The sequence below is a fragment of the Colletotrichum fructicola genome (genome assembly GCF_000319635.2).
Source record: "Colletotrichum fructicola Nara gc5 chromosome Unknown KSG_Nara_v1_contig07, whole genome shotgun sequence".
Classification (NCBI taxonomy): Eukaryota; Fungi; Ascomycota; class Sordariomycetes; order Glomerellales; family Glomerellaceae; genus Colletotrichum; species Colletotrichum fructicola.
Genome location: NW_027094057.1, coordinates 1487997 through 1509764, shown reverse-complemented (window position 1 = coordinate 1509764; position 21768 = coordinate 1487997). Strand labels below are relative to the sequence as shown.

The 21768-nt window shown below is 53.1% G+C and overlaps 6 protein-coding genes across 6 annotated transcripts; 2 read left to right on the top strand and 4 right to left on the bottom strand.

The window, feature by feature from the left end:
• Window positions 1–2943: 2943 nt before the first annotated feature.
• lsdB (Lignostilbene-alpha,beta-dioxygenase isozyme III) lies at window positions 2944–4722 on the top strand (the record flags this gene model as incomplete). Its single annotated transcript, XM_032030950.1, has 5 exons — window positions 2944–3162; window positions 3246–3369; window positions 3442–3818; window positions 3869–4006; window positions 4063–4722. 5 exons carry the CDS (start codon window positions 2944–2946, stop codon window positions 4720–4722), a joined length of 1518 nt encoding a protein of 505 aa, XP_031889520.1.
• Window positions 4723–4869: 147 nt separating this feature from the next.
• Window positions 4870–6474, bottom strand: CBH-1-0 (Exoglucanase 1; the record flags this gene model as incomplete). The annotated part of the gene is made up of 6 exons (XM_032030949.1): window positions 4870–4927; window positions 4974–5110; window positions 5173–5416; window positions 5477–5677; window positions 5722–5810; window positions 5869–6474. The coding sequence occupies 6 exons, from the start codon at window positions 6472–6474 to the stop codon at window positions 4870–4872; spliced, it is 1335 nt and encodes a 444-aa protein (XP_031889510.1).
• Window positions 6475–7822: 1348 nt separating this feature from the next.
• On the bottom strand, window positions 7823–9185 carry CGGC5_v012130 (uncharacterized protein; the record flags this gene model as incomplete). Its single annotated transcript, XM_032030948.1, has 3 exons — window positions 7823–7925; window positions 8048–8737; window positions 8806–9185. The coding sequence occupies 3 exons, from the start codon at window positions 9183–9185 to the stop codon at window positions 7823–7825; spliced, it is 1173 nt and encodes a 390-aa protein (XP_031889511.1).
• A 948-nt stretch (window positions 9186–10133) lies between these two features.
• On the bottom strand, window positions 10134–11021 carry CGGC5_v012129 (uncharacterized protein; the record flags this gene model as incomplete). Its single annotated transcript, XM_032030947.1, has 1 exon — window positions 10134–11021. The coding sequence occupies one exon, from the start codon at window positions 11019–11021 to the stop codon at window positions 10134–10136; it is 888 nt and encodes a 295-aa protein (XP_031889512.1).
• A 2854-nt stretch (window positions 11022–13875) lies between these two features.
• Window positions 13876–18158, bottom strand: CGGC5_v012128 (uncharacterized protein; the record flags this gene model as incomplete). Its single annotated transcript, XM_066152648.1, has 8 exons — window positions 15320–15378; window positions 15564–15653; window positions 15733–16351; window positions 16414–16955; window positions 17016–17085; window positions 17142–17171; window positions 17344–17358; window positions 17448–17738. 8 exons carry the CDS (start codon window positions 17736–17738, stop codon window positions 15320–15322), a joined length of 1716 nt encoding a protein of 571 aa, XP_066008002.1.
• A 284-nt stretch (window positions 18159–18442) lies between these two features.
• On the top strand, window positions 18443–19786 carry CGGC5_v012127 (scyllo-inositol 2-dehydrogenase; the record flags this gene model as incomplete). Its single annotated transcript, XM_032030944.1, has 4 exons — window positions 18443–18491; window positions 18618–18892; window positions 18967–19347; window positions 19415–19786. 4 exons carry the CDS (start codon window positions 18443–18445, stop codon window positions 19784–19786), a joined length of 1077 nt encoding a protein of 358 aa, XP_031889515.1.
• Window positions 19787–21768: the final 1982 nt, after the last annotated feature.

Here is a 21768-nt window from a genome sequence, read left to right as displayed (position 1 = left end):
AGAGAGTGTGTGTGGGGTATCGAGGGGAGGTTGTGTGTCTGAGGTTGTGGTTCGGATAGATTTCACAGGAGGTTAGGTGTTCGTTCCTGTTACTTTAACTATCTATCACCTTGAGAAGGTTTGGTTTAAAGTGTTGGACTAGTGGTGAGCGGCTTTATTGGCATGATTTGGGAGATGAACAGCCAAGCGTGCAGCTTGCAGTGGAAGCCACGGTGGTGGTTTACGGACAGCGGCAATTTTGCACGGCTGGGAAAGCGGAAAGGAACGCAGGCGCCGATGGTATTGAATTCCCGCGCGGATATCTCGATCTGCGTCACGTGTTATATTCGGATCCGAAACTTATTACAGTGAAGAGCTGCCCCAGTCGGGATAATTCTGGACCTCGGGTTCGCAAACTTGTCCGAAGGGACAAAAAAAAATGCCACGCGGTTTCTGTGTCGATCATATGTTATCTACCCTTCCCCCGATATTAAAGAAAAAAAAAAAGGAAAGGGAGCCAGTCCACTGACCAGACGGGAATACTCGATGGGGAAAGGGAGGATGACGAGGAACTGGGTCGGAATGTGGGGGATACTGGAGCTGGGGGGGACCTTTTTTCTTCCCTCGGGGTGGAGCTTTGCAGCGTGGTTTGCCGAACGGGAGATGCGCTAGCTGGAGCTGGGTTTCCAGTGTGGCTTGTGTGCTTGTCTATCCGTGGCGTTTTTGGCAAACCAAAACCCAAGAGTGTGGTACAGTAAAATGAAGGGGCCGGGGTGGTGGTCGTGATGTGGGTTCATACGCGCGCGCGCGCCCGCGCGTGTTCTCTCTCTCGGTGACGGTGACGGCACGGGTAGGTAGGCAGACGTGTATGTGCCGGGATGGATAGTGAGAAATGGGGTTGGTCCGATGTTAGATCGTTCGGTTGATGGTGCAATCAGGTACCCGAGACCAAAAAACTACACTAGACTAAGAAAAAAGTGTGTAAGGTTGTATTCTCCCTTCCCCGTCACGCCTATCCCAAATACGAAGCCTGGCCCCGGGGTGGCAGGGAAATGAGGATGTGCTGGATGTGGTTACGTGGTTGGTGGCGTTAACGCAGAGGGGGCGTAAGACGGGCACACATTTGAAGCTTGTCGGCTTAAGCTTTGTATGGGGCTTTTGCGAAGCTGTTCCTGGATATCTGGCGTTTTGGCGTTTCTCGGCTGGGGGTTAGGGTTGATGAGGATGGGCAGAAGAAAGGGGTGGGCTGTGGATGTGAGAGTTTGACTGTCTCTTGGGGACCTCCACAGGTGGGCTCTGATCGTACGAATAGAGAGGATGGTGTTCGTCATCTTTGTGTGGGTATTTTCAGCGATTTATTGGCCTTGGTGTTGTGTTGGTTGTAAGATGTTCTGGCTCTTGTAGCTGAGATGTTTACCTCAAATTGTGTGATGCGAGCAGCATTACACATTAGATGTACGCGTACCATGTATTCGGTGTTCTAGATTGACTTAATCAATGGTCATTTAGTATTAGAACTCAAAATCATGTAATACGTCAATGCTGCAACAGACGGCTTTAGCATCTTGGTTCGCTGTCATGGTGTTTCTGTATGCAATGTTTAAAGGAATTAATTTGCATTGTTAAAAATCCTTGTTAGGATTTGCTCTCTCATACCGATTTCTTTTCTTTCCAAGTCACTATGTCAGATCATTATGACTGCAGCATGTTGTATTCACAAATATTTCCGGAACTGATCTTTAAATTGATGAGTTGCTCTCAGTGCTGTGGCCTTGCGTGGTTCACATTTTATGCGGTTAGGACGTTGGTAACGCAAAGTGACACATTATCACAGTGCCATCTCACATATGTCAGTATCAGGTAGTACATCAGTACCATTCTCCTCATCTCTGCGACCAGCTCAGTCACGATGGTGACACAGTTCAAAAAAACCGGTATTTCTGACGGACTGCCTGCCGAACATCCCACACGTCCAGTACAGACCATAGTGTGCTCCTTGGTCCTATTACAAAGCTGCCGCCGTCAAAAAGTCGCAAATGATCCAATTAGAGAATATAAAAGAGAAGCACAATGTAGCCTGGTGCTTGGTCCCGACTTTTATATCACTGCCATCGGCCTTGCACGGCCGTAGATGTCCGCCGGGCCGCTGACAGATGTGGGTCCCGCGGACTTACACGGCCGGGCCGGGGAGATAGGAATCGGCCCCGGTCACCGTTCTCCCAGATGAACCAATGGCATCTCACTCAATGGTCAAGCAAGTCTGGGCATCACCGCCGACCTCACGTCTGTAGCTCCATTCTCAGCACAGCCGAGTCTCTCGTAGTTAGCTCGGGTCGGTGTCGGTCCCCGACAGCTTGAATCATGGGACGATCCGGTGGTCTCAGCGACGCAGATCACTCAATGCAATGAGATGGCAAAAAAAAAAAAAAAGCATGTGCAGAGATGAAAGAGCAGAGTTGCCGTTAGACTCTGCCGAATCCCGTCATCCATAATCCAAAATTCGGTGGGAGCCGTCATACGCGGGCAAGAAAATCGCAAGTCCTGACCGATGTAGCTTGGCACCATGTTTTCTTCGCGGGGCTAGCCGCCGCCGGCGGGGAGTGTGGGGTCCCGGCATATCCACCACAGCATGCAGCGCGGGGAGTGCCCGCGGCGGTGCCTTCGCCCAGAAAAAATGCCCGTACCCCGGACTGTGAGAACAACGACTGAGACGGGAGGCGAATACTTTAAAAAGCTAGACTTTCTCTCCTCCACGGAATCAAACCTAAAAAGACGCTCCCTCAAGACACAGGCAAAGCCAGCACAACCGACCACCCCCCGGATGTTGATAAGGAGCTTTGGACACCTTCCAGTCTTTCCCACCCACACCTCGTCGCTTTTCCGCTTTCGCTCTCGTTACGTTGCGTTGCGATAGCTGCCAATTTCGTATCGCTGCAGCACCGATTTCCGCTCACATCAGAAAAAATGGCCGGCCACTTCCGTGCTTCGTTGGCGGCTGCCACGGCCCCACCCTCCAAATCCTTCCCCGACCGGCCCCAGTTCTCGGGCTTCATGAAGCCGTGCCGCTTCGAGGGCGAGGTCCGCAACCTCGAGATTGCCGGGACTGTGCCGACCGAGCTGGACGGCACTTTCTACCGCGTCATGCCGGATCCGCAGTTTCCTCCCTTTATTGATAATGATCCTGTAAGCTCTATTTCACGATGAACAAACGCTTTCAATTTTAACTGGCTGGTATTGTTGCTAACCTGTGATTTTATTTTGTGTAGTGGTTTAATGGCGACGGAAATGTGTCAGCTTTCAGCTTCCACAACGGCAACGTTGATTTCCAGCAGAAATACGTCAGGACGGAGAAATTCGTTCGAGAACGAGAAGCAAATCGAGCGCTGGCAGGTAATTATGAATGCCTCGCCTGATGACATTTTCACTAATAGCCTGAATGTCACTAACACCAACTGCTCATAGGAAAATACCGCAACAAATACACCGACGCAGTAGAATTCAAAGTTCGCACAACAGCGAACACCAACATCTACTACTTCAACAAATCTCTCCTCGCCATCAAAGAGGACGCCGCACCCTACCTTATGGACCCCGTCACCCTCGAGACCAAAGGCCCATGCGACTTTGACGGCCAGCTGCCCAGCCTGACCTTCACTGCACACCCCAAGCTGGACCCTGTCACGGGCGAGCTCGTGTGCTTTGGATATGAGGCCAAGGGTGACGGAACACCCGACGTGTGTTACTTCAGTATTGACGCAGATGGGAAGTTCAACCAGACAGTGTGGCTGATAGCGCCGGTGGTTGGGATGATTCATGACTTTGCGGTGACGGATAACTGGGTATGTCGAAGTTAATCGGGTCCTCATGACTTTGCTAATGATGTTCGCAGGTCCTATTTCCTATGATACCTCAGATATGCGACATCGAGAGACTAAAAGCCGGAGGAGAGCACTGGCAATGGGACTCGAACGTCCCCATCTACATCGGCGTCCTGCCCCGACGCGGAGCCCAAGGCAGCGATGTCAAGGTAAACACATACCACTCCTATATCCGCCACTTAACAACTGACTGATTACCATCCAGTGGTTCCGCGCACCAAACGCCTTCCCAGGCCACACCACAAACGCCTACGAAACCCCCGCCGGCAAAATCGTCTTCGACCTCCCGCTCACCGACAAGAACGTCTTCTTCTGGTGGCCCGACGCCGAGGGCAACGCGCCGGACCCTCACGACATCCACGCCGAGTACGTCCGCTTCGAGTTCGACCCCACGGCCACGGAGCACTCGCTCGACCTGCCAAAGCCGACGGTGATCCTCAAGCACGACATGGAGTTCCCGCGCATCGACGACCGCTTCGCGACCAAGGCGCACCGCCACAGCTGGTTCGACATGATGGACCCGTCGCTGGGGACCGACTTTGCGGCCATCATGCCCGTGCTCGGCGGCGGACACCCGCTGTACAACGCGCTGGGCCACCTGGATCACAAGACGGGGAAGTTGGAGGTGTACTACCCTGGATCCACGCACATGGTTCAGGAGCCGGTGTTTGTGCCCAGGGGGGAGGATGCGGCTGAGGGAGACGGGTTTCTGGTGGTGCTGGTCAATAATTACAAGACCATGTCTAGTGAGTTGCACGTTATTGATACACGGAAGTTCACGGAGGCGGCGGCAGTGGTTAAAGTGCCTATGAGGCTGAGAGCGGGGCTGCATGGGAACTGGGTTGATGCGAAGGAGTTGAGGTAAAGACTGTCTAGGTCTAAATGATGGTTGTTCGAGATGATGCCTGCCTTAAAATGCATGTGAAGTCGACCGCGATAGCGTTAATCATACCCATGTTCCATTCTACTGATCCTATCGTCATGGAGAAGGTTCCCATCCCATCGTACATCATCAGATATTGGTGGTAGATCCAATAGGCCCGAAGCGGATATTGGACCACGCGATCTTGCTACACCAGGATTAGTCAGGTCCTCCAGTAGGCACGAACGAGTTACGCTTTGGACCAACCCCACTGCACGTCCAAGTCATTCGGATCATTCTCCTGCCACGGACAAGGACCGCGAGTAACGCCAGGATAATTGCCTGTGTTGACGGGGTAGGTGGAATCGAGCCAAAGGTTCCAAGCATAGTACTGGGCGATGCCACATCAGTTGAGTTTCTCAAATCTTAGAAAGACAGAAGAAGGCTTCGTACATCATCCTGGATGGACAGCGCCATCACCATAGGCCGGCGTAGGATGTCGTTCTGGCGGGCCACGCCTCCGAGAGCCTCAAAGATATCCGATTCACTAAACTCCACTGTCTTGATCCGGCAATAGTCCTTACTCAATCCATTGACATCAGGAAAGTTCGGCAGAGCCGGGGATGGAGCATCGATTCTCTTGCCGTCCTGGATGAAGAACTTGGTGATCTTGTCCTCCGCGAACCGGGTGACGACTCTGAAGAAACATCAGCTTAGACATATTTCTCAGTCAGAAAAGGGCACTAAATATTCATACGTGAACTTCTTCGATGTATCCACATCCCCTCCAATGCCGTAAAAGTCCGTGACACCAAGCCTGTATGGGTTATAGTCGCAGCCATCACTGTCGCACTGCCGCAGGCGGTCCTCGCCACAAGCTCCGTTTTCGCAAATGGCATAGGAGTTTATGCGGCTGCATATCTTGGACGACGTCTGGAAAGCTCTGGAGTTGGAGTTCCTACGACGATGAGCCATGCCATACCACGAATCAAGGCCTCTTACCAGACATCAAACTCGGGACAGCATGCGCCGCGGTTGCCCTCGCCTCGAAGGGGATCCCAAGCGGACGGACGCCAACCGTCGAAGTTGGCCTGGGGACACGTCAATGTTACCCATGATTTTCACTCCCGATGACCAGGAAGGACTCACTTCACCACCGACAAACCTCACCGATCTCGTACACGAGGCATCACAATACCCCGTCCCATACCTCGCACCCGCCTCATTCCCCTCATATCTCTCCAGTCCTCCATCAGCATCCATGGCCAAAAACGTCAATGCGCCATTCAACCCGCACGGCACCGTCCCCAAGTCAACATCGAACGCAAGCTCGTTCCCAAGCAGCGAGAACGTCTGATACTTATCCCCACCGTCCTCCATCAGAAACACTCTGGAGTTTTGGCTCTTGCTGAAATCGATCGGCGTCTCATATTGCTGGGAGAGGGAGTCGCCGTTGGTCACGATGCCGTAGCCGGGGTAGTAGGCGCCGTCAATGGCACAGCGCTCGGTGCAGGATTGGGTCGAGTTGCAGTAGTCCGTCTGCCACTCCTGGCGCTCGAAGCAGCTGTGCCAGTCGTCGACGACGTGGATCCAGCGGTATTCTGCGTCGATGGTGATTTCGCCTTGGACTGTGTCGCAGGTGGAGCTGGTACATTGCTTCCAGGAGAGCTTAGGATGGATCTCTTGCTGGAGGTCGCCCACTTTCTGCGCCTCTGCGAGAAGCGCTAGGAATGAGAGGAAGAGTACTCGGCGCATGATTCAAGTGTGGTCAAGTTGTTTACAGGACACGATCATGCTGGGATCTTTTCAGACTACAATCAAGTTGCAATTGTCAGGGCATTTATATCAACTTCAACTGGAACCTCAAAAGAGCACCTGTGCGAGTTGTGTCAATAGCATGCTCCGCGGACCGAAACTCCAAAGGTCCGCGTACATGTACGGAGAATTTTTGACGTTGTCAATATTAATCGGGCGCAGGTATTGATCATGTGCACTAGCTGATGACCAAGAAATGGCTTCTACGGAGGATGTTCCTCCTTCTGGATGCCTTTATAGTTGCTCAGCACCTAAACATCAGGCTGCAGATCTGATGGTTGCTGACGTGGGAGTCGGCTCAGTCCGAGAATACAGGTGCCAGCCTGCTTATGCGTTCATCTGCTCACTACATGTAATCTTGGCAAGAGGCTGTTCCCTTGGCAGAGGTCATGTTCGCCTCATTCCAGAAAGCCTGGTCGATTGACAGGTTCGTCTAGAAAACATGATTTATCAGTACCAATGAACGCTAGCTTAATTCTTTGGATGGGGATTTGGTGAGCACATGAACCGTACGTCTCCAAAAGTTCTCCTTCAACTGGACTTAATAGCTGGCCAGCAAATTGTTTGAATCAATGATTTATTGAAAAGTTTGAAAGATAACTTAACTCAGGAACACACGTCCATGTATGTTGTTCAGAGTACCAGCCCCTTTCACTCTTGTAAATACCACAACAACAGTGGTCAGTCTCAAAGTCTTCAGCCAGTCAACTTCCCTTTCGGATCGATTTGATTTGCAGTGAAATAAGGGAAAGCGAAAAGAAAAGCAAACAAGCCTGCGTTTGACCCGACCCGATGGTGAGGACGACCCCCTGACTGTTTGCTCACTCCCTTGGGCCGGGCCAAAAAGGCAGTGAACTGGATCAAGGCAACATGAGGTTGCACTAACCAACCAGACGGAGAAACGACCTACTATCTGGTTGCTTGCGGTGCTTCAGCAGCCTTCTTTCAATTTCATTCCTGGGTAGACTTTGGTTTTCTCGTACGCCCGATGATATTGATGGATGAGTGCCCTGATTATGTAGCTACCCTAGAGCTGTGGGCGAGTAACAGTCCCGAAACATTCGTTGTTCAACCTATCCATCACTTCTGCCTGAGTGTCGAGTCTTCTCAGTGATGACATGAAATCTTGTCACCTTCTCTCGATTTGCCACTGGTTGATGCAGCAACCACCCCACAGAGTGTGGTCTCTCACACAACTCGCTCTGCCAGTTTATCAACATCCCCTTTTGCCCTAATAAAGCTGGTCATCTCAACAACATCACGAGTCTTCTGCGCCGAGACCAGCGCTTCACAATTCCTCTTCATCGTTCCCAGCCCACATGTCGGTGATGATGACGTTTGTGTGGCCGTTGTCCATCGGGATCGGTCTCATCGAGAGAGTAAACACCGTGCTATAAACAAAAAAGCAACACGTCAGTCAACTCGCATCGAGGCCGTTAAGATTGCTTGCGTCCTGTCTCCAAAGGCAGAAACAAGCGGTAAAGCGAAAAAGAATCAACAGAAAGCCACTTACTCAATGGCGGATGTCGCCGTCGATGTCTTGGAAGCGGTGATGCCCGAGCCGGACCCAGCCCGGGTGCTTCCCGGGTTCGAGATGCAGACCACCTTGCCGGCGTAGCGTCTCACATTCTGGCACGATCTCCCCAGGTCCGCATTCCAGGACACGATCTGAGCCCACGTGGCCTTGGCAATGTTGGCGATGGTAGTGCAGGTGTCGCCGCTCTTCACAATGTACGGATCGCACGTGAGCGCCGAGGGAATGCAAAGCGCGGTGCCGACGGCGGTGGGGAAGTTGTAGCACCCGGCTAGGAGGTTGTTCGCCATCAGGAGCTGAGCGGTGTTGATGCGCTGCTTCTCCGCGACGGACTGGCACGTGTCTCCGTCCTGGAGAACGTACGTCTTGCCGGCACACGCAGACGTCGCTGTCGAGGTTGCGATGGGAGCCGTGCCGACTTTGACCCAGGGAGGGCTCGCGGCCGGGGGCGGGGTGACGGCTACCGTCGTCTTGCAGGACGACGCGATCGAGCTGAGGGCGCTGGAGATATCGGCGTTGGACGCGAGGGGCATCTCGATCTGGGTCTTGACGACGGATAGGGCGCAATCGTTGCACATCAGACTCGGGTCACCCGCGGCTGTCCGCTGTTGGGTCTCGGGATCGACGCCGGCCAGATTGCCCAGGAGCAGATTGCAGTTTTCACCGGCACTGTTTGGTTCGTCAGTGTCAGTCGCGTATTCGAGCAGCAGAGGCATGTATTATGGTGGCTGGCGTACGGATTGGACGTGCAGAGTATGTCGAACCTCTCCCACACCAGCTGAGCGGTGTAGCCGGCGTGGTAGCTGAAGCCATCACGGCCAGCGTACCGGCTTGTCTCGCAGGCGGACTTCACCTGTTCCATGTACCCGTCGAGAGAAGCTCTGCAATTGGACGTGCAGAGCAATTCAATAGTCTTCTTGCTGTAAAAATTGTTGGTCTCAGTCGCCCAGTTCAGAGAGGCGTCGCAGTTGAGCGCTTGGTTGAGAACCCTAATGCAAATATCGGTGAGACCCTCCGTGCCTTGGGGAATAGCCGGGATGCGGACATCAGCCAGGACCTGGCGGAAGCCAACAACCGCCCAGACGGCGGCTGAAAGGGAGACGCGGATGGCCTTCATGTTTTCTTTTCTGTTACCTATTGTGAGAAACTGATTTCGGTTCTGATGCTTGGAGGTTGAAGAACGCGAGTGAGGAAGGATACAGGTGGATCAAGCGTCAGTTGAAGAAGCACACTCTCCGTAGGCAGCAAGCCCCGCCTTCGCCATTTGCGCATCTAAGCGCTTTTAACGACGGACACGATATCAGGCCACAGTCTATTCCGTATACAGGGGGCCCTTGGGAATCAAGGTGTGATATTGTTGGCGCTAAGCTGGTGAGAGTGTCAATAGACATGGAAGACGATGGGGTCAGTTCAAGGGGCTGTTGGCGCTAAACTTTTGACAGTGGGACTGTCATTGACTCTCGCTGTAGTCGGACAGGGGATGGGTTGATTTTGGTCGCGTCAATGAACATGTTTCAAGACATTAGCATCGCAACGTTCAGAATGCTTGGCTCAACCACAGTCAACCACCTTCAGCTGCGCCTTGACTTGGAGTATTATAAGTTTTCTTGCTCATACTCTCGGCCGCTCCCTCTGCTTGCTCTGTAGAGTAAACCAACAGTTGCCATTCAGAACAGTCCAGACGTGGATCCCAGAAGTATCCGCTTCATAAGTTCGCGACCCCTGGAACAGGGCCTCAAAATTCTATGTTCGGCTGCGGGGTCGGGAGATGGATGCTGGAAAAGGTAAGCGGCTCAGGTATGGCAAAAGAGCACGGCCGTTCGATTCTCCATAATACCAAGTAATATGCTTGGTTTCCACGGTTGGCTTTTGTCGAGAGAGCAATGCAGAGTTTATCGGATCAGGGCGAAATATATCATACAGATAATGTAACGGAATATTACTTCAGTCTCATTTATAGCCGTCTCATCATCGCTGTCCCATGGCCATCAGTTGCATTCTTCTTTGGTGTCTTAAACACGATGGTGATGATCTCTTTCCTCTTTATTTGACAGAGTCACAGAGTCTATCGACTTGTTCTTGCTTTTTCTAGGTGTTGGTCGAGTAAACCATCTTGGACGTAGTGGTTGTAAAACACAGCAACTTCATTTGTCGCGTCCCTGAGGCCTGAACCAATATTTTGGAATGCAATCTCACCACTGCAGACAACACGTTTTTGAGCGGTATAACCCGGGTTGTCGACTTCAGCAAATAGCTCCTTTTGGGGCAACCATTTGATGAGGAGATAGCTGCCATAGCGGCCCTCATCGGTCCTTCTCATCGGCATGGCGAAACGATCCCGAGTTAGCGCCGGCTCCCAACACGCGATCTCAACGTCGTCATCGTCGTCCACCTCGAACCTCTTGATCGCCAGGATCATTCGTGAGTAATAGCTATCCATAAAACGCTCAGGCAGGAACCACGAGACCAACTCGGTCTTGTCGGCCATGGCCATACGACTCTCAACCTCCCGCTCGTAGTGGGCGACGCACGCCTCTGCGCGTTCTTGGTTTGAGGCGGTCTCTGGCAGGGGGAAGGTGACGATTTCGATCCGGTCTGGCGCGTCGTGGGACTTGTCGCCGCGGTGGGACATCTCGGTGCGGTCGAATAAGGCGCGCGCGAGGCGTGCGCTGTGGGGTGGCCGGGCGGTGGGGGTTGTGTCGTAGACGACGCAGCCGAAGGCGGGACGGAGTGGACGGAGGGAGGGTTCTGTCTCGGGGTTTGTTGCTGGGACTTCGTAAGCGGCGAAGGTTGGGTGGGCGGAGTGGCTGGGCGCGGGCTGGACGACTGTTTTCTGGGGTGGTAGGGTGTAGCATCCTGGGCGAGGGCCGTCCTCCTCCTCGTCGTCTTCGGACAGCGGGGGCGGTTTCCAGCCGTCGTTGCGGCGGATGTTGCGGTTGCAGATTAGGCACATGATTGAAGTATGGGATGTGAATGTGAGAAGTTGAGGGGTTTGTTTGTGCTTGTCGGTGTTGTTGTTTTGTGGTAAAGGTGGTTTTTTCCCTCTCGGTTGGTTGGAGGTGTCACTTTATAGGCAGAGGAAACGTGTTGACGGAGTGATGGGTCTCTTTCCACGTTGCTCTGTACGGGGACCAACGACCTGATCCACTTCCACGCATATTATTGCCTAGAAGTGGAAAAGTACCTGAGCCGGCTTGAAGTCTGTTGAAAGGAGTTGAGCGGTTCCACTATGTTATCAAACTTGTAAATGGCAGATCGCAGCAGTTGACTACTCGCTGTTTATGTATGATGCCTCGTTTTGATGATATAGCGCACCACATGAAAGTTTGAGTCGCTGAAAGATGTTCTACGCTTCGTAGACACAATTGCAAGCACGGCGAGAGATCTTATGAGGAAGTTTCGAGCCCACCCAGTAGGGTTTTCACAGCAGGGGAAAAAGCAGCAACAGCACCTCGGTACCATGAAGGTCATAGCATTGTTAACTTTGTGCTTCCTGCCCCCTACCTTTGTTGCTGTAAGTGGGCGCATACCTTTCTTAGCCAAAATCAGAATGTCATGAGACTAACTTGACTCAGGGGTTTCTCGACATGGATTACATCGACATCAAGTCAGAAAACGGGCTAATAAGACTGGACTTTAAGCCAGGGCTTTGGCTGTATCTCGCCGTCCCTTACCTCTACTTATCGTCATCATGACAGCATACCTGGTGTGGGATAGGCGAAATATGTGTAGGGCAGATCGTCCAGACAGTCTGGTTTTACAATGTCATTTATCATAGACGCGGGACTTGGCCTAAATGTCTCAGCTCGCTTGTAGGAGCTCTAGGCTTCCGCGCCAGAGTGCTCCCCCCGGTGGCATCCACTTCCCCGTTGACTTGCGGACCAATCGGCCATTGAGATATTTGCATCCTGTTAGCATGTTCCTGATTGGGGCCCCATTTGCGCGCAGCACCTGACACGTCCACGACATCATAAACCAGCACCAGAGTGACACCGGATGGGTCTGTTATGCCGCTAGTTGGCGTCCGTTTGAAGTTAAGCTTCGGCAATGATAGGAGGTGCATGAAGTGGCCTCATAAGTCAGCTACGAGCATCGGGCGCAAATGTCAAGAAGTAAGTGTAGCAGTAAAGACGGGGGGGCAATGAGAATGTACACGCGCATCCGAGCTTTACCGCCCAGTACACCGGACTTATTTCCAATTCTTAGCGAGCTTGGATTCCGGATCCGGTATATATGAATATCACTGAGTTTAATTTGCGTAAACCCTCAGGAATATCCAATATGTAGGCGTTCGTGAGGAGTTGTATCAAAGTCTTTCACTGGCTACTCGATCGAGCTACTGCATAAGATCACGATTATGACGAACGACAAATCTTTGATCCCCAGACAATCACATTCAGCACGCGGAGCAGTCGTCATCTCTCTTTCCAGTCGAACCGCATGCGCACGTCCCATAATTAGGTTGACGAAAATTGGCATCCGCCTTGAACGGTAGCAATCAGGCCCATCAAGGTGAGTACGAAAGCAAACTTCATGGCTTATCCTACGTAGTATGAGGTCAGTAGTATTCGTTGATAAGGAGCACAACTTACGGTGCTTTCTTGCGTGTCAGGGTAGTGATTTAGCGTTTAGGCAAGGCAATGCGGAAAACAGTATAGTACGGGAAAGAATGGAAAAGGTATCAGGAACTACGTTCGCGAAGTTTCAAGACAGCAGGCAATCTAGGTTTAAGTCGATCAGCCCATCCCTGCGGATAGTCCCGCGTTCTGAATTAGAAATATATATCGAATCAAAGTTTATATTATCATCAAGCTGGCAAGCTAAGAGGCGTAGTGTTCGCTCAGGATATCACTTTCTACTCCCTTATGTAACTAGCAAGACTAAGTATTTTCGATATCGACCTATGGGAGGGCGCCTGTAGCTGAGTCGAGTCACGGAATCATGCAACAACCCTGCCGTTTCATGGCGACTTGTTATTGGAGGCAGCCCAGGCGAGGTTGGTGGACTTATCCCAATGGTTCCCCGTAGTGGGGACTGGAACCTTCCGGTACTCTGTGTATTGATCACCCATCAAGCGGGTGACAATGATACTGCAGATGTAACAGAATTAAAGTTGTTCAATAGGATGATTTAAAACCCCGTGCGTTGGGTTCGACATTTTGGGTGGATTCCTCCGTCCGTCTATGAAAACCTGCAGACATTCAAGGCTAGCTCTCACTCCCTATTTCCGGATAAATCTGAGCACCATCTTAGTACGAGACTTACCTCTTTCTCTAGCACAGTTTGAGTCTCGCGGCACTAAGCGCTTCCCCAGTTCGGTGTTTTTCGCACTTGGCGTCGCCTGCCATACAGCAGTCCGTGAACATATAATGTGATCATCAAAGAATTATAGGAAGCTTTGGTTTTAGAAGTACATTGCTCGACTAATAGCTGCTGATATGATGTCTATGGTTGAATTGCGATCATCAACAAAAAGGTATGAAGAAGTTTGAAGTTTGAAATCTAAAACAAAGATAGTGGCGCAGGGAAATATACGAACACAGTGAGATGCATCAACAGCGAATCTTTGTACGTTTTCTTGTTTCCAGAGGCTTCAGACGATTCGTGTAGACTGAGAAAGCTGGAGGTACATGTCGGCTTGTGAAGACTGGTGTAAATCGATCGGTAGGTCCGAAGAGACCGGTTCTTCAGCCGGCAGCCAGCGCATACAACTGGGTACCACGCCGCAGACCACCACTTTCCACCACTACCAGCATCAGCCCAAAATACTTCGGCTCTCGCTTCCTCACGTATAGAAAGCAACATAATCAACCTCGTCTAGCCTTCTCTAACTCTAGGTCGAGGACGCCATCAGGTACAAAGTGGTTGTAAAAGACTTCAACCGCATCCACTAACTCCATACAGATATTCCCAAACATCTCAAACCCATAGCAGGGGGTGATGATCTCTTTATCCATATCCGGCTTATAACCTCGACCCGTGTGTGAACGCCACAGCTCCTTACGGGGCTGCCAGTCGATGCAAAGAAAACTGCCAGAACGGCTCGCCTCGGGATTCATACAAGCTTCACACTCGATAGCGTATTCTTCGTTGCTTATCGATTCCTCCCAGGACGCTACCTCGACTTCCTCGTCATAATCGTTTTCTTCCAAGCGGTTGATAGCAAGGATCCTCCGCGCGTAGGTGCTATCCATGATACGCCCCGGCAGAAACCAGGAGACCGCCTCGGGCTCGTGAGGTATTAACAAACGGCTCCGGATCTCCTCCTCGTGTTGGCGGATACAAGCCTCCGCGCGCTCAGCATCTATGGACGACTGGGGCAGGGGTAGCGTGACGACCTCCACCCGGTCCGGTCTGTGGTTACGTTTGCGACGATACCAGTAAGTGCGGTCAAATACGGCGCGTGCGAGCCGGGCACTGCGGGTAGGGCGAGCGGTGTGCGTCGTGTCGTAGATGACGATACCGAACGGAGGACGCAGAGGGCGGACTGCGGCTTCAAAGTCTTCTGGTTTCAAGTCTTCTGGGGTGTCTTTGAAAACTTCGTATGCGGCGAAGGTCGCGGCACCGTCATGGCTGGGCGCAGACTGGACGATGGTCTTTGATGGATTTGGTGGATGAAAATATCCTGCTTCCGTTGCCGTTTCCACCAGGTTTTCGTCGCGGATGTGCTGCTGGGCCTCCTCCTGTCTGCTCGGAGGAATGCCGGGCCGAGGGAGACGGGGACAAACTCTACACATCGTAATGCTGGTTCTTTATGAATGAAGAGCTTGGATCAAAATGCCATTTTCTTTTTCCTGTTGTTGTTTTCGGGGAGTTTTCACAGAGAGGAATTGGTGGGTGTGGTAACCAACACATACCTACGGAAGACTCAATTGGCCGGGCTGCAGCTGTGTTTCCACTTGCAACAGTGGATTGGTTCAATAAACTGCCCGGGCGAGGCGGCACAGCAACGATATTTGGGAAAACGAAAAGCTGAGAGGGCCTCGACCGTTGCCCGGACAGCTGGCGTCCTGTCTCCCGGACTCCCGGCTAGCCATTTGGATTAACACTCATTGGATATACCTAAAGCTTGATAACCTTTTCTCACAGGCCATGCGTGCTGATTTCTCCATTCCTCAAGAACCCCCAGCAATGCTGTTCTTTCCCACGGGTCATTAAAGTAGTCGCCATATAGCATGATTCCCATTCCCGCTGTGGTCAAGTTGGGCGGGGCTCTGAGGTGATGCAGTGCGAGACCGCAAAGCTCGAGGATCATGGCGCGAACTTGGTGTTCTGCGTCTCTCTGCGCGCGTCGATTGGACACTTGCCCGCTGCGTCGCCGGGTAGGTTAGCTTTCAACGAACAAGCAGTAAAGAGTTTTTCAAAACAGGCTTTTGGGAGGCTTCATACTGTAAACTAGGGTCCTCCGCCACCAGAATCATCCTTGCCAAGATGAAGTGTTGCAGAGCGGTGACCTCGACGTCGGACCCGTACCATACCAATGGAAAGATCTCACCTCGGGACCTGTCCGCAGGCCGCTGCACAATGGGTATGAATTGACGGACTGCCTCGACGATCAAAACCTCCTCCTCGTTTCTCAGCCTCTCTGCAAGTATGTACGTTAGAGCTGTAATTCACCCGTGAACGTTCTCATCCACGTTGAAGAACAGTTACGAGAGACTTACCCCACTCAGTCCCTGACCTTTCTCCCATTTTCCACTTAGCGACTTCAGACATGAACCAAATGAGCTTGTTTGCGAAGCAAGTATCTCTGTCCAAGTCTGGCGGTTGCGCTGTTATCTGCGGAGACCGCTCCAGCGTCAAGGCGAAGTAGATCTCCTGCCGGACCGCTACCCAGTACACGGCACTCAACAGCCCCGACCACCGTGACGGCGCAGCTCGCAAGATCGCCTTCGTGATATCAAGGAAGTTGACATTGCCGATACCATTTCCAAAATCGGAGCTTGTCGCGCTCTGCGCCTCTTCAGGATCCATCTCCTCAAACTGACGCAGAATAAGCGCGGCCGCGGCCAGATTCTCTCTATACTCTTCATCTTGCGTCCGCGAGACCTCATGCAGGGCAGGTATACACCGCAGCATGTACTCGATCGCGCTCTGCGGCGTCAGATCCGGCAGGAGCTGGTTCTGGTACACGATCACCCCGCCGGGCTCCGTGCGGAATCGTGGGTGCCGGCAGAGGTGCCGCGCGGCGACGGCCAGGGTGGCGTCGCGGAGGGGCTGACATGCTCGGGCGCGGCGGGTGACGATGAGCTGGAAGTGCCTCTCTTCGTCGCAGAGATCAAACTACACCAGACGGTTAATACGTTGGACTTCCCACGGTACAGGCGTGTCTGAAAGCACGTAACCCATTGAGAGAGCTCCTCCGTGAAGTAACGCAGGAGGCAGGCTTCTTGGATGCCGTCGCTCGGCGGGTGGGTGTGCAGGCCGCCGACGGGCTCGTGTTCGCTGGGCTGGTGGTAGCTGTCTGCTGAAGGAGAGAACTGATCGACGGTGACGGAGGGACCGGTGGCGTGTGGACTGGGAACATGTGGTTCCTCGTTCAGGCGGATTCTGCCAGTGGGAAGAGCTGTGTTCGACCATGGAGATGCGCCTGAGGTGCCGGAGCCTGAAGGCGATGCTGGGAGGAATTGGCCTCCATCATGAGGAACAGTCTCGGTTCTTCGTCTCTTAGTGGGAGTTGGTAGGCGTTGTGATTGGACATCGTCAAGTCTCCTTTCGTGATTCAATACATCGGGTGTTTCTGAGAGGTTGCGGACGGCTTCATGGAGGGCGGTGTTCACAGCTATGCGATCGGGTAGAGATGCAGTATTACTGATGGGAGGCTCATTGTTGGTATCCTGAGCCTGAGGGCCCCCGCCTGTCTTGTTGTTGCGGCTATCAAAACGGACTTCGTGAGAGCGTCAGCCGACTTGTTGGCGATGACAAGAAAAGGGAGAGGATGACTTACATGCTTTCGGTTTGCTGTTCACCCACCGCTGCTCCCGAGAGAATGCACCGTCGTAGTTGGCCGTCGAGCCCTGCCGGAAAGAAGGCCTTCGTTGGGGGCGAACACACTCAACACCACGCTTCTCACATCGACTACAGCGGGGCTGCTGGTCGTCGCCTGCATGTTGAATGAATCAATGTCAGAAATGGGAAACCTGCAAAGCTCAATGGGACCCAACAAGCGCCAAGAGTCTTCAGCCGGAGTCAAGGCCGAGAACGCTATCGGCATTCGGTCGGTTTTCATCCGGGAAGAGCCTCCTCCATCCCAAGGAAACGGGCCTCAAACTCACACTTCTCATGTCTCTCTACACACCTTTGACGTCAGACTAGTGGAACCTGTCAAATGGTCACGCGCGACCAGGTCAAATCCAAGCGCGAAGAGGGACGCACGTACCTTTGCATCTTGCGCAAGGCTTCGTACCGCTTGGCATCTCCTGTGGGGTGAGCGGGATCCGTGGCCCTCACGCTGCGGCTGCTGCTGTTGTTGCGGCTGCTGCTGCTGACGCGGTATGCTGGCGACGGCGACGTGAGCAGCAGGATTCCTCCGTCGAACTCGCTTTGGAAAGTCTCGCCTACGCCGTCGTCGCTGGCCCGTGTTCGGCGAGGAGGTGGAGGTCGATAAGGGTGGCGGGAACTGGGATAGGCGGACGAGCGAGGAGGAGGAGAGGAAGCGGAGCAGCCTCATCGGCGAAGCTTGCTCAAAGAGGGAATTCCTAAAGAAAGAAGAAAGCAAGGGCTAATATGTGGGGAAGATGGTTCGCTGTTCGCCGATGGTTCCACGTCCCCGTTGAAACGTGGCTGGGCGAAGCTCAGATTGTGAAAACGTGCATTAAGCGCCCAGAAGGAGAAGAAAACAACTCGTTGTAACGCTTCGCAGAATAGGACCAACCCGTCTTATGTGTCCAATTTACCCCGCACTCCAAAGCTGTCTTCCCCCGCAAAACCAACCGCCGGCCTTGGGGCGATTCAAACCTGGGGCAGCTGATGGGAATTACTGTATCTGGTAGGTGGCGCCGATAGTAAATCCCGAGCGTGTTGTTTCGAAAGCGGTTGGGCCAGCTTTGCGAAACTCCAGACCGCCGAAAGACAAGATGGCATTCGGCATCTTTGGGTGACGGAGTTCAGACCGGCTTGATCTTGTGGTCTGCAGCTGTTTTCAACCTGCCAAAAGATACCGGGAAGGGAAGGAGCCGCCGATGTTAAAAGAGACCCTTCATCGCCCATGGTCTTGGAGTAGGAGGAGCTCTGTACTGCGCTGTCATTTTCCTACATCATCATAAACGTCTCTGCGCCATTCTGAAGCTTCTACAGCATCAATTGAACTCTGGAAGACTCAATCGTTTTCTAGAAATCTTTTAGGTTCTCTTCAAGCCACAAAATCTCACAAAAATGTCCGGAGAGAAGCTCAACGTTGCCGTCGCCGGCCTTGGTCGCATGGGTATGTCTCGCCCCGCATTCCCCCGAGCCCGTGAGCTCAAAGGAGCTACCACAGCTTCGGCGAAGCGGAAGCTCATGGGCTCAGATCGAGCCGATGTGAGCTGTTCTCGCTAACACCGGTCAACAGGATTGCGACACGCCAGGCACTTTGCGACCCTGACACCCAAGGCCAACCTCATCGCCGTCAGCTCACCAGTACAGGCCGAGCTCGATGCCGCCGTCGCAGAGTTCGGTCCTTTGAGGACGTACCTTGACTACGATGAGATGCTTCGCAAGGAGTCGACGCTGCAGGCCGTCATCGTTGCGAGCGCGACCACGGTGCACGCCGAGCAGGCCATCAAGGCCATTGAGAAGGGCCTGCACGTTCTGTGCGAGAAGCCCCTTAGCACAAACGTCGATATCGTATGTTCATCTTCCCATTCACCATCGTTATCCATGTGATATGAGCTCCGCGTTGCTGACCATCAATACGACAGTCGCAATCCGTCGTTGACGCCTACGACAAGTCGCTCGTCAAGAACCCCAACCAGAAGGTCATTTGCGGATTCTCCCGTAGATTCGATGCTTCTTACCGCGACGCCTACCAGAGAGTTGCCCGCGGTGATGTAGGCACACCATCCGTCTTCCGCTCCCAGACCTGCGACAAGCTCGACCCCTCGGGCTTCTTCGTTGACTACGCCGAGTTCAGCGGTGGTATCTTCGTCGACTGCTCCATCCACGACATCGACCTGGCTTTGTGGTTCTTTGGCGAAGACAGCGTCGTCAAGAGCGTTTCCGCCATTGGCATCACTGCTGTGCAGGAGGGTCTGAGGAAGCACAACGACAGAGATAACGCCGTTGCAGTTGTCGAGTTCTATGTAAGCAGCCCACCTTATACAGTTTTCTACACTTGCAGATCACCAACTAATCCTATGCGAAAAACAGGGCGGCAAGATCGCGCAACTGTTCTGCTCCCGCATGATGGCCGCCGGCCAGGAGGACACGACCGAGATCTTTGGCACGAGCGGCAAGATCGCCGTCAACACGCAGCCGCAGCTCAACCTCGTCAACCTGTACGAGCCCACGGGCATCCGCCGTGAGATCCCGCCCGACTACTACGGCCGCTTCCGCGAGGCCTTCATCACCGAGGCCAACGAGTTCACCGCGTGCTGCCTCAACAACACCGCGCCGCCCATGAAGCTCGTCGGCGCCGTCAACGCCGTCAAGATCGGCTGCGCGCTGCAGGAGAGTCTGATCACGGGCAAGAAGATCGACTTTGACGAGTCGGGCAAGCGCATCGAGAGTGCGCGCTTGTAGGTGGTTTATATGTGCAGCAAGCGGCAGGCGCGCGGATGATAAGTCATGAAATGGGGAAAATGTTTACGATGATGAAATTTTAGAGATCACCTTAGTTCTTCGCATGTTCTAGATGCGTGGGGGTTTTCCGATATAGTCACGAGGCTCTTTGTAGACACGTTAGAATAGGAAAAACAACGTGTTCCGTCGTCATAATCTGCCCCTGTCACGATGGTCCGGACAGTTTCCGTGGTCACATGGCACATGTCTGATCCAAACGTGCGCCGGGTCGTTCATTTCTTTCTTCTTCGCTGCTGTTCCTGCGCGTTCTATTCGCAGTGGTGCAATCTTATCGCAGCTGGGTCCGCTCGTTAATGACGTAGGCGCCAGGTCCCCGGTCGAATTGACTGCGGTGACACGGGTCAAGACGGGGTCACTGAAAGATGAGGCTTAGATGGGTCGGCGCAAATGATCCCATCGCCGACGCACGCCCTGGTCAGTTGCGATGCCGTCGTTGTGGCCCCATCATTCAACAGATCACTCGGCTAATTGTGTGTATCATGTAAGTCAGACGATGTTATTTTTTGGTTCTCTTGCTGACTGTTCATCCCCCTGTTCCGCAAAGGGTAAATCGGGAAATTACCTATTCGGGAGGGCGGTTTACGCGGGCGGGATCGGAGGAGGGATTTTCCTTGGCTGGGGACTCGTTCCTGAATCTGTGGAATTCCCTGATTAGCTTGTGCATTGCGATCGGGACTTGCAATGGGGGAAAATACTCCTAGCAAAACTGCATATCACTTCTCCAGCTGATCGCGTCTGAAGTTGACCGCGGATGACCTATTTCGCTGCCAATTGTCAATGGGATTTCCCTTCCTTTTGTGTAAAGGGAGTACATTGAAGATGCCTGTCATCGGACCTTGAATCCCGCGGGTTATGCCAATCAATGCCTAGATCGGGACAGCACGCACTAGCGAATTCCGAGGGATATGGGCTTGGCCTTTGGGGGGCCTGGCTGCGCTGTTCACATAATGTGACAATACAACCTCCGGAATCTCTACGCCGGCACGGGACTCCATCCCGATTCACCCCGGCCCCAGACAACGGTCAAGAATAACGAGAATGGGGCCCATGTCGTCATAGCAGATTCATAAAGATACAACAATCGTCAGCCCCAGGAACCAGATTCCCCCCAGGCTTTTTCGGGGCGCGATTGATTCAACAACCACGCACTGCGCGGGCTATCTTTGATCCTCCCCTTGTTTCGCCGAGTGAACGCTGCGCCCAGAGCATCCCCAAGGCCAGCCAACCACATGCCCTTGTCCGGGTCCTCGGCGTCTCAGAAGTTCAGTGGGAAAATGGCTAAGAATGGCCGCTAGTGTGACAACGGACCGGGGTACAGACAGAAAAGCGCAGGCCTTCGCCGATGGGTTCCCAAAGAGGAATCACGTCGGCTACAAGTCCGCTGTCATGACGCCCAGCCGCAGCTAAACTCGCCGGTGGGCAGCCCAGCCCAACCAGCCAACCAGATACCCCTGTTATGGTGGCTCGCTTTAACCCTCTCTGCTCACCACGTTCAGACCGAGAGGCGTGCTCTCCTCTCGTTCCCTTTTCCCGTAGTAATGTCTCTTTCGCCGATGGTTGGCGAAGGTTTTGGTTGGTCTCCACACTTTGGTGTCTTCCCCGTGGGGGAGGATGCAGTCGACAAGGACCGTGTTCCACTCTGCCGGTGGGGAGGGTTAATGCTGGTGCCCGTCCGTCCATACGTAGTGTACTCTTCGCCGGGAAATGACAGAAGCATGGCACGAACTGCCTTCGCGCCCTCACTTGCGTTGCCCCCCTAGTCTGTGAACGGATGGGTCCCGTCTATAGCCCAGAAATCCTGTTCTTGGTATCCCCCTCTTGGTTGTCCATTTGACTACTCAACACCAAGTCTTGAACTCAACTATATATAAGAGCCGCTCTGCTTCGTCTCACCTGACATTTGGGTTTCGTCTCATTCTAAG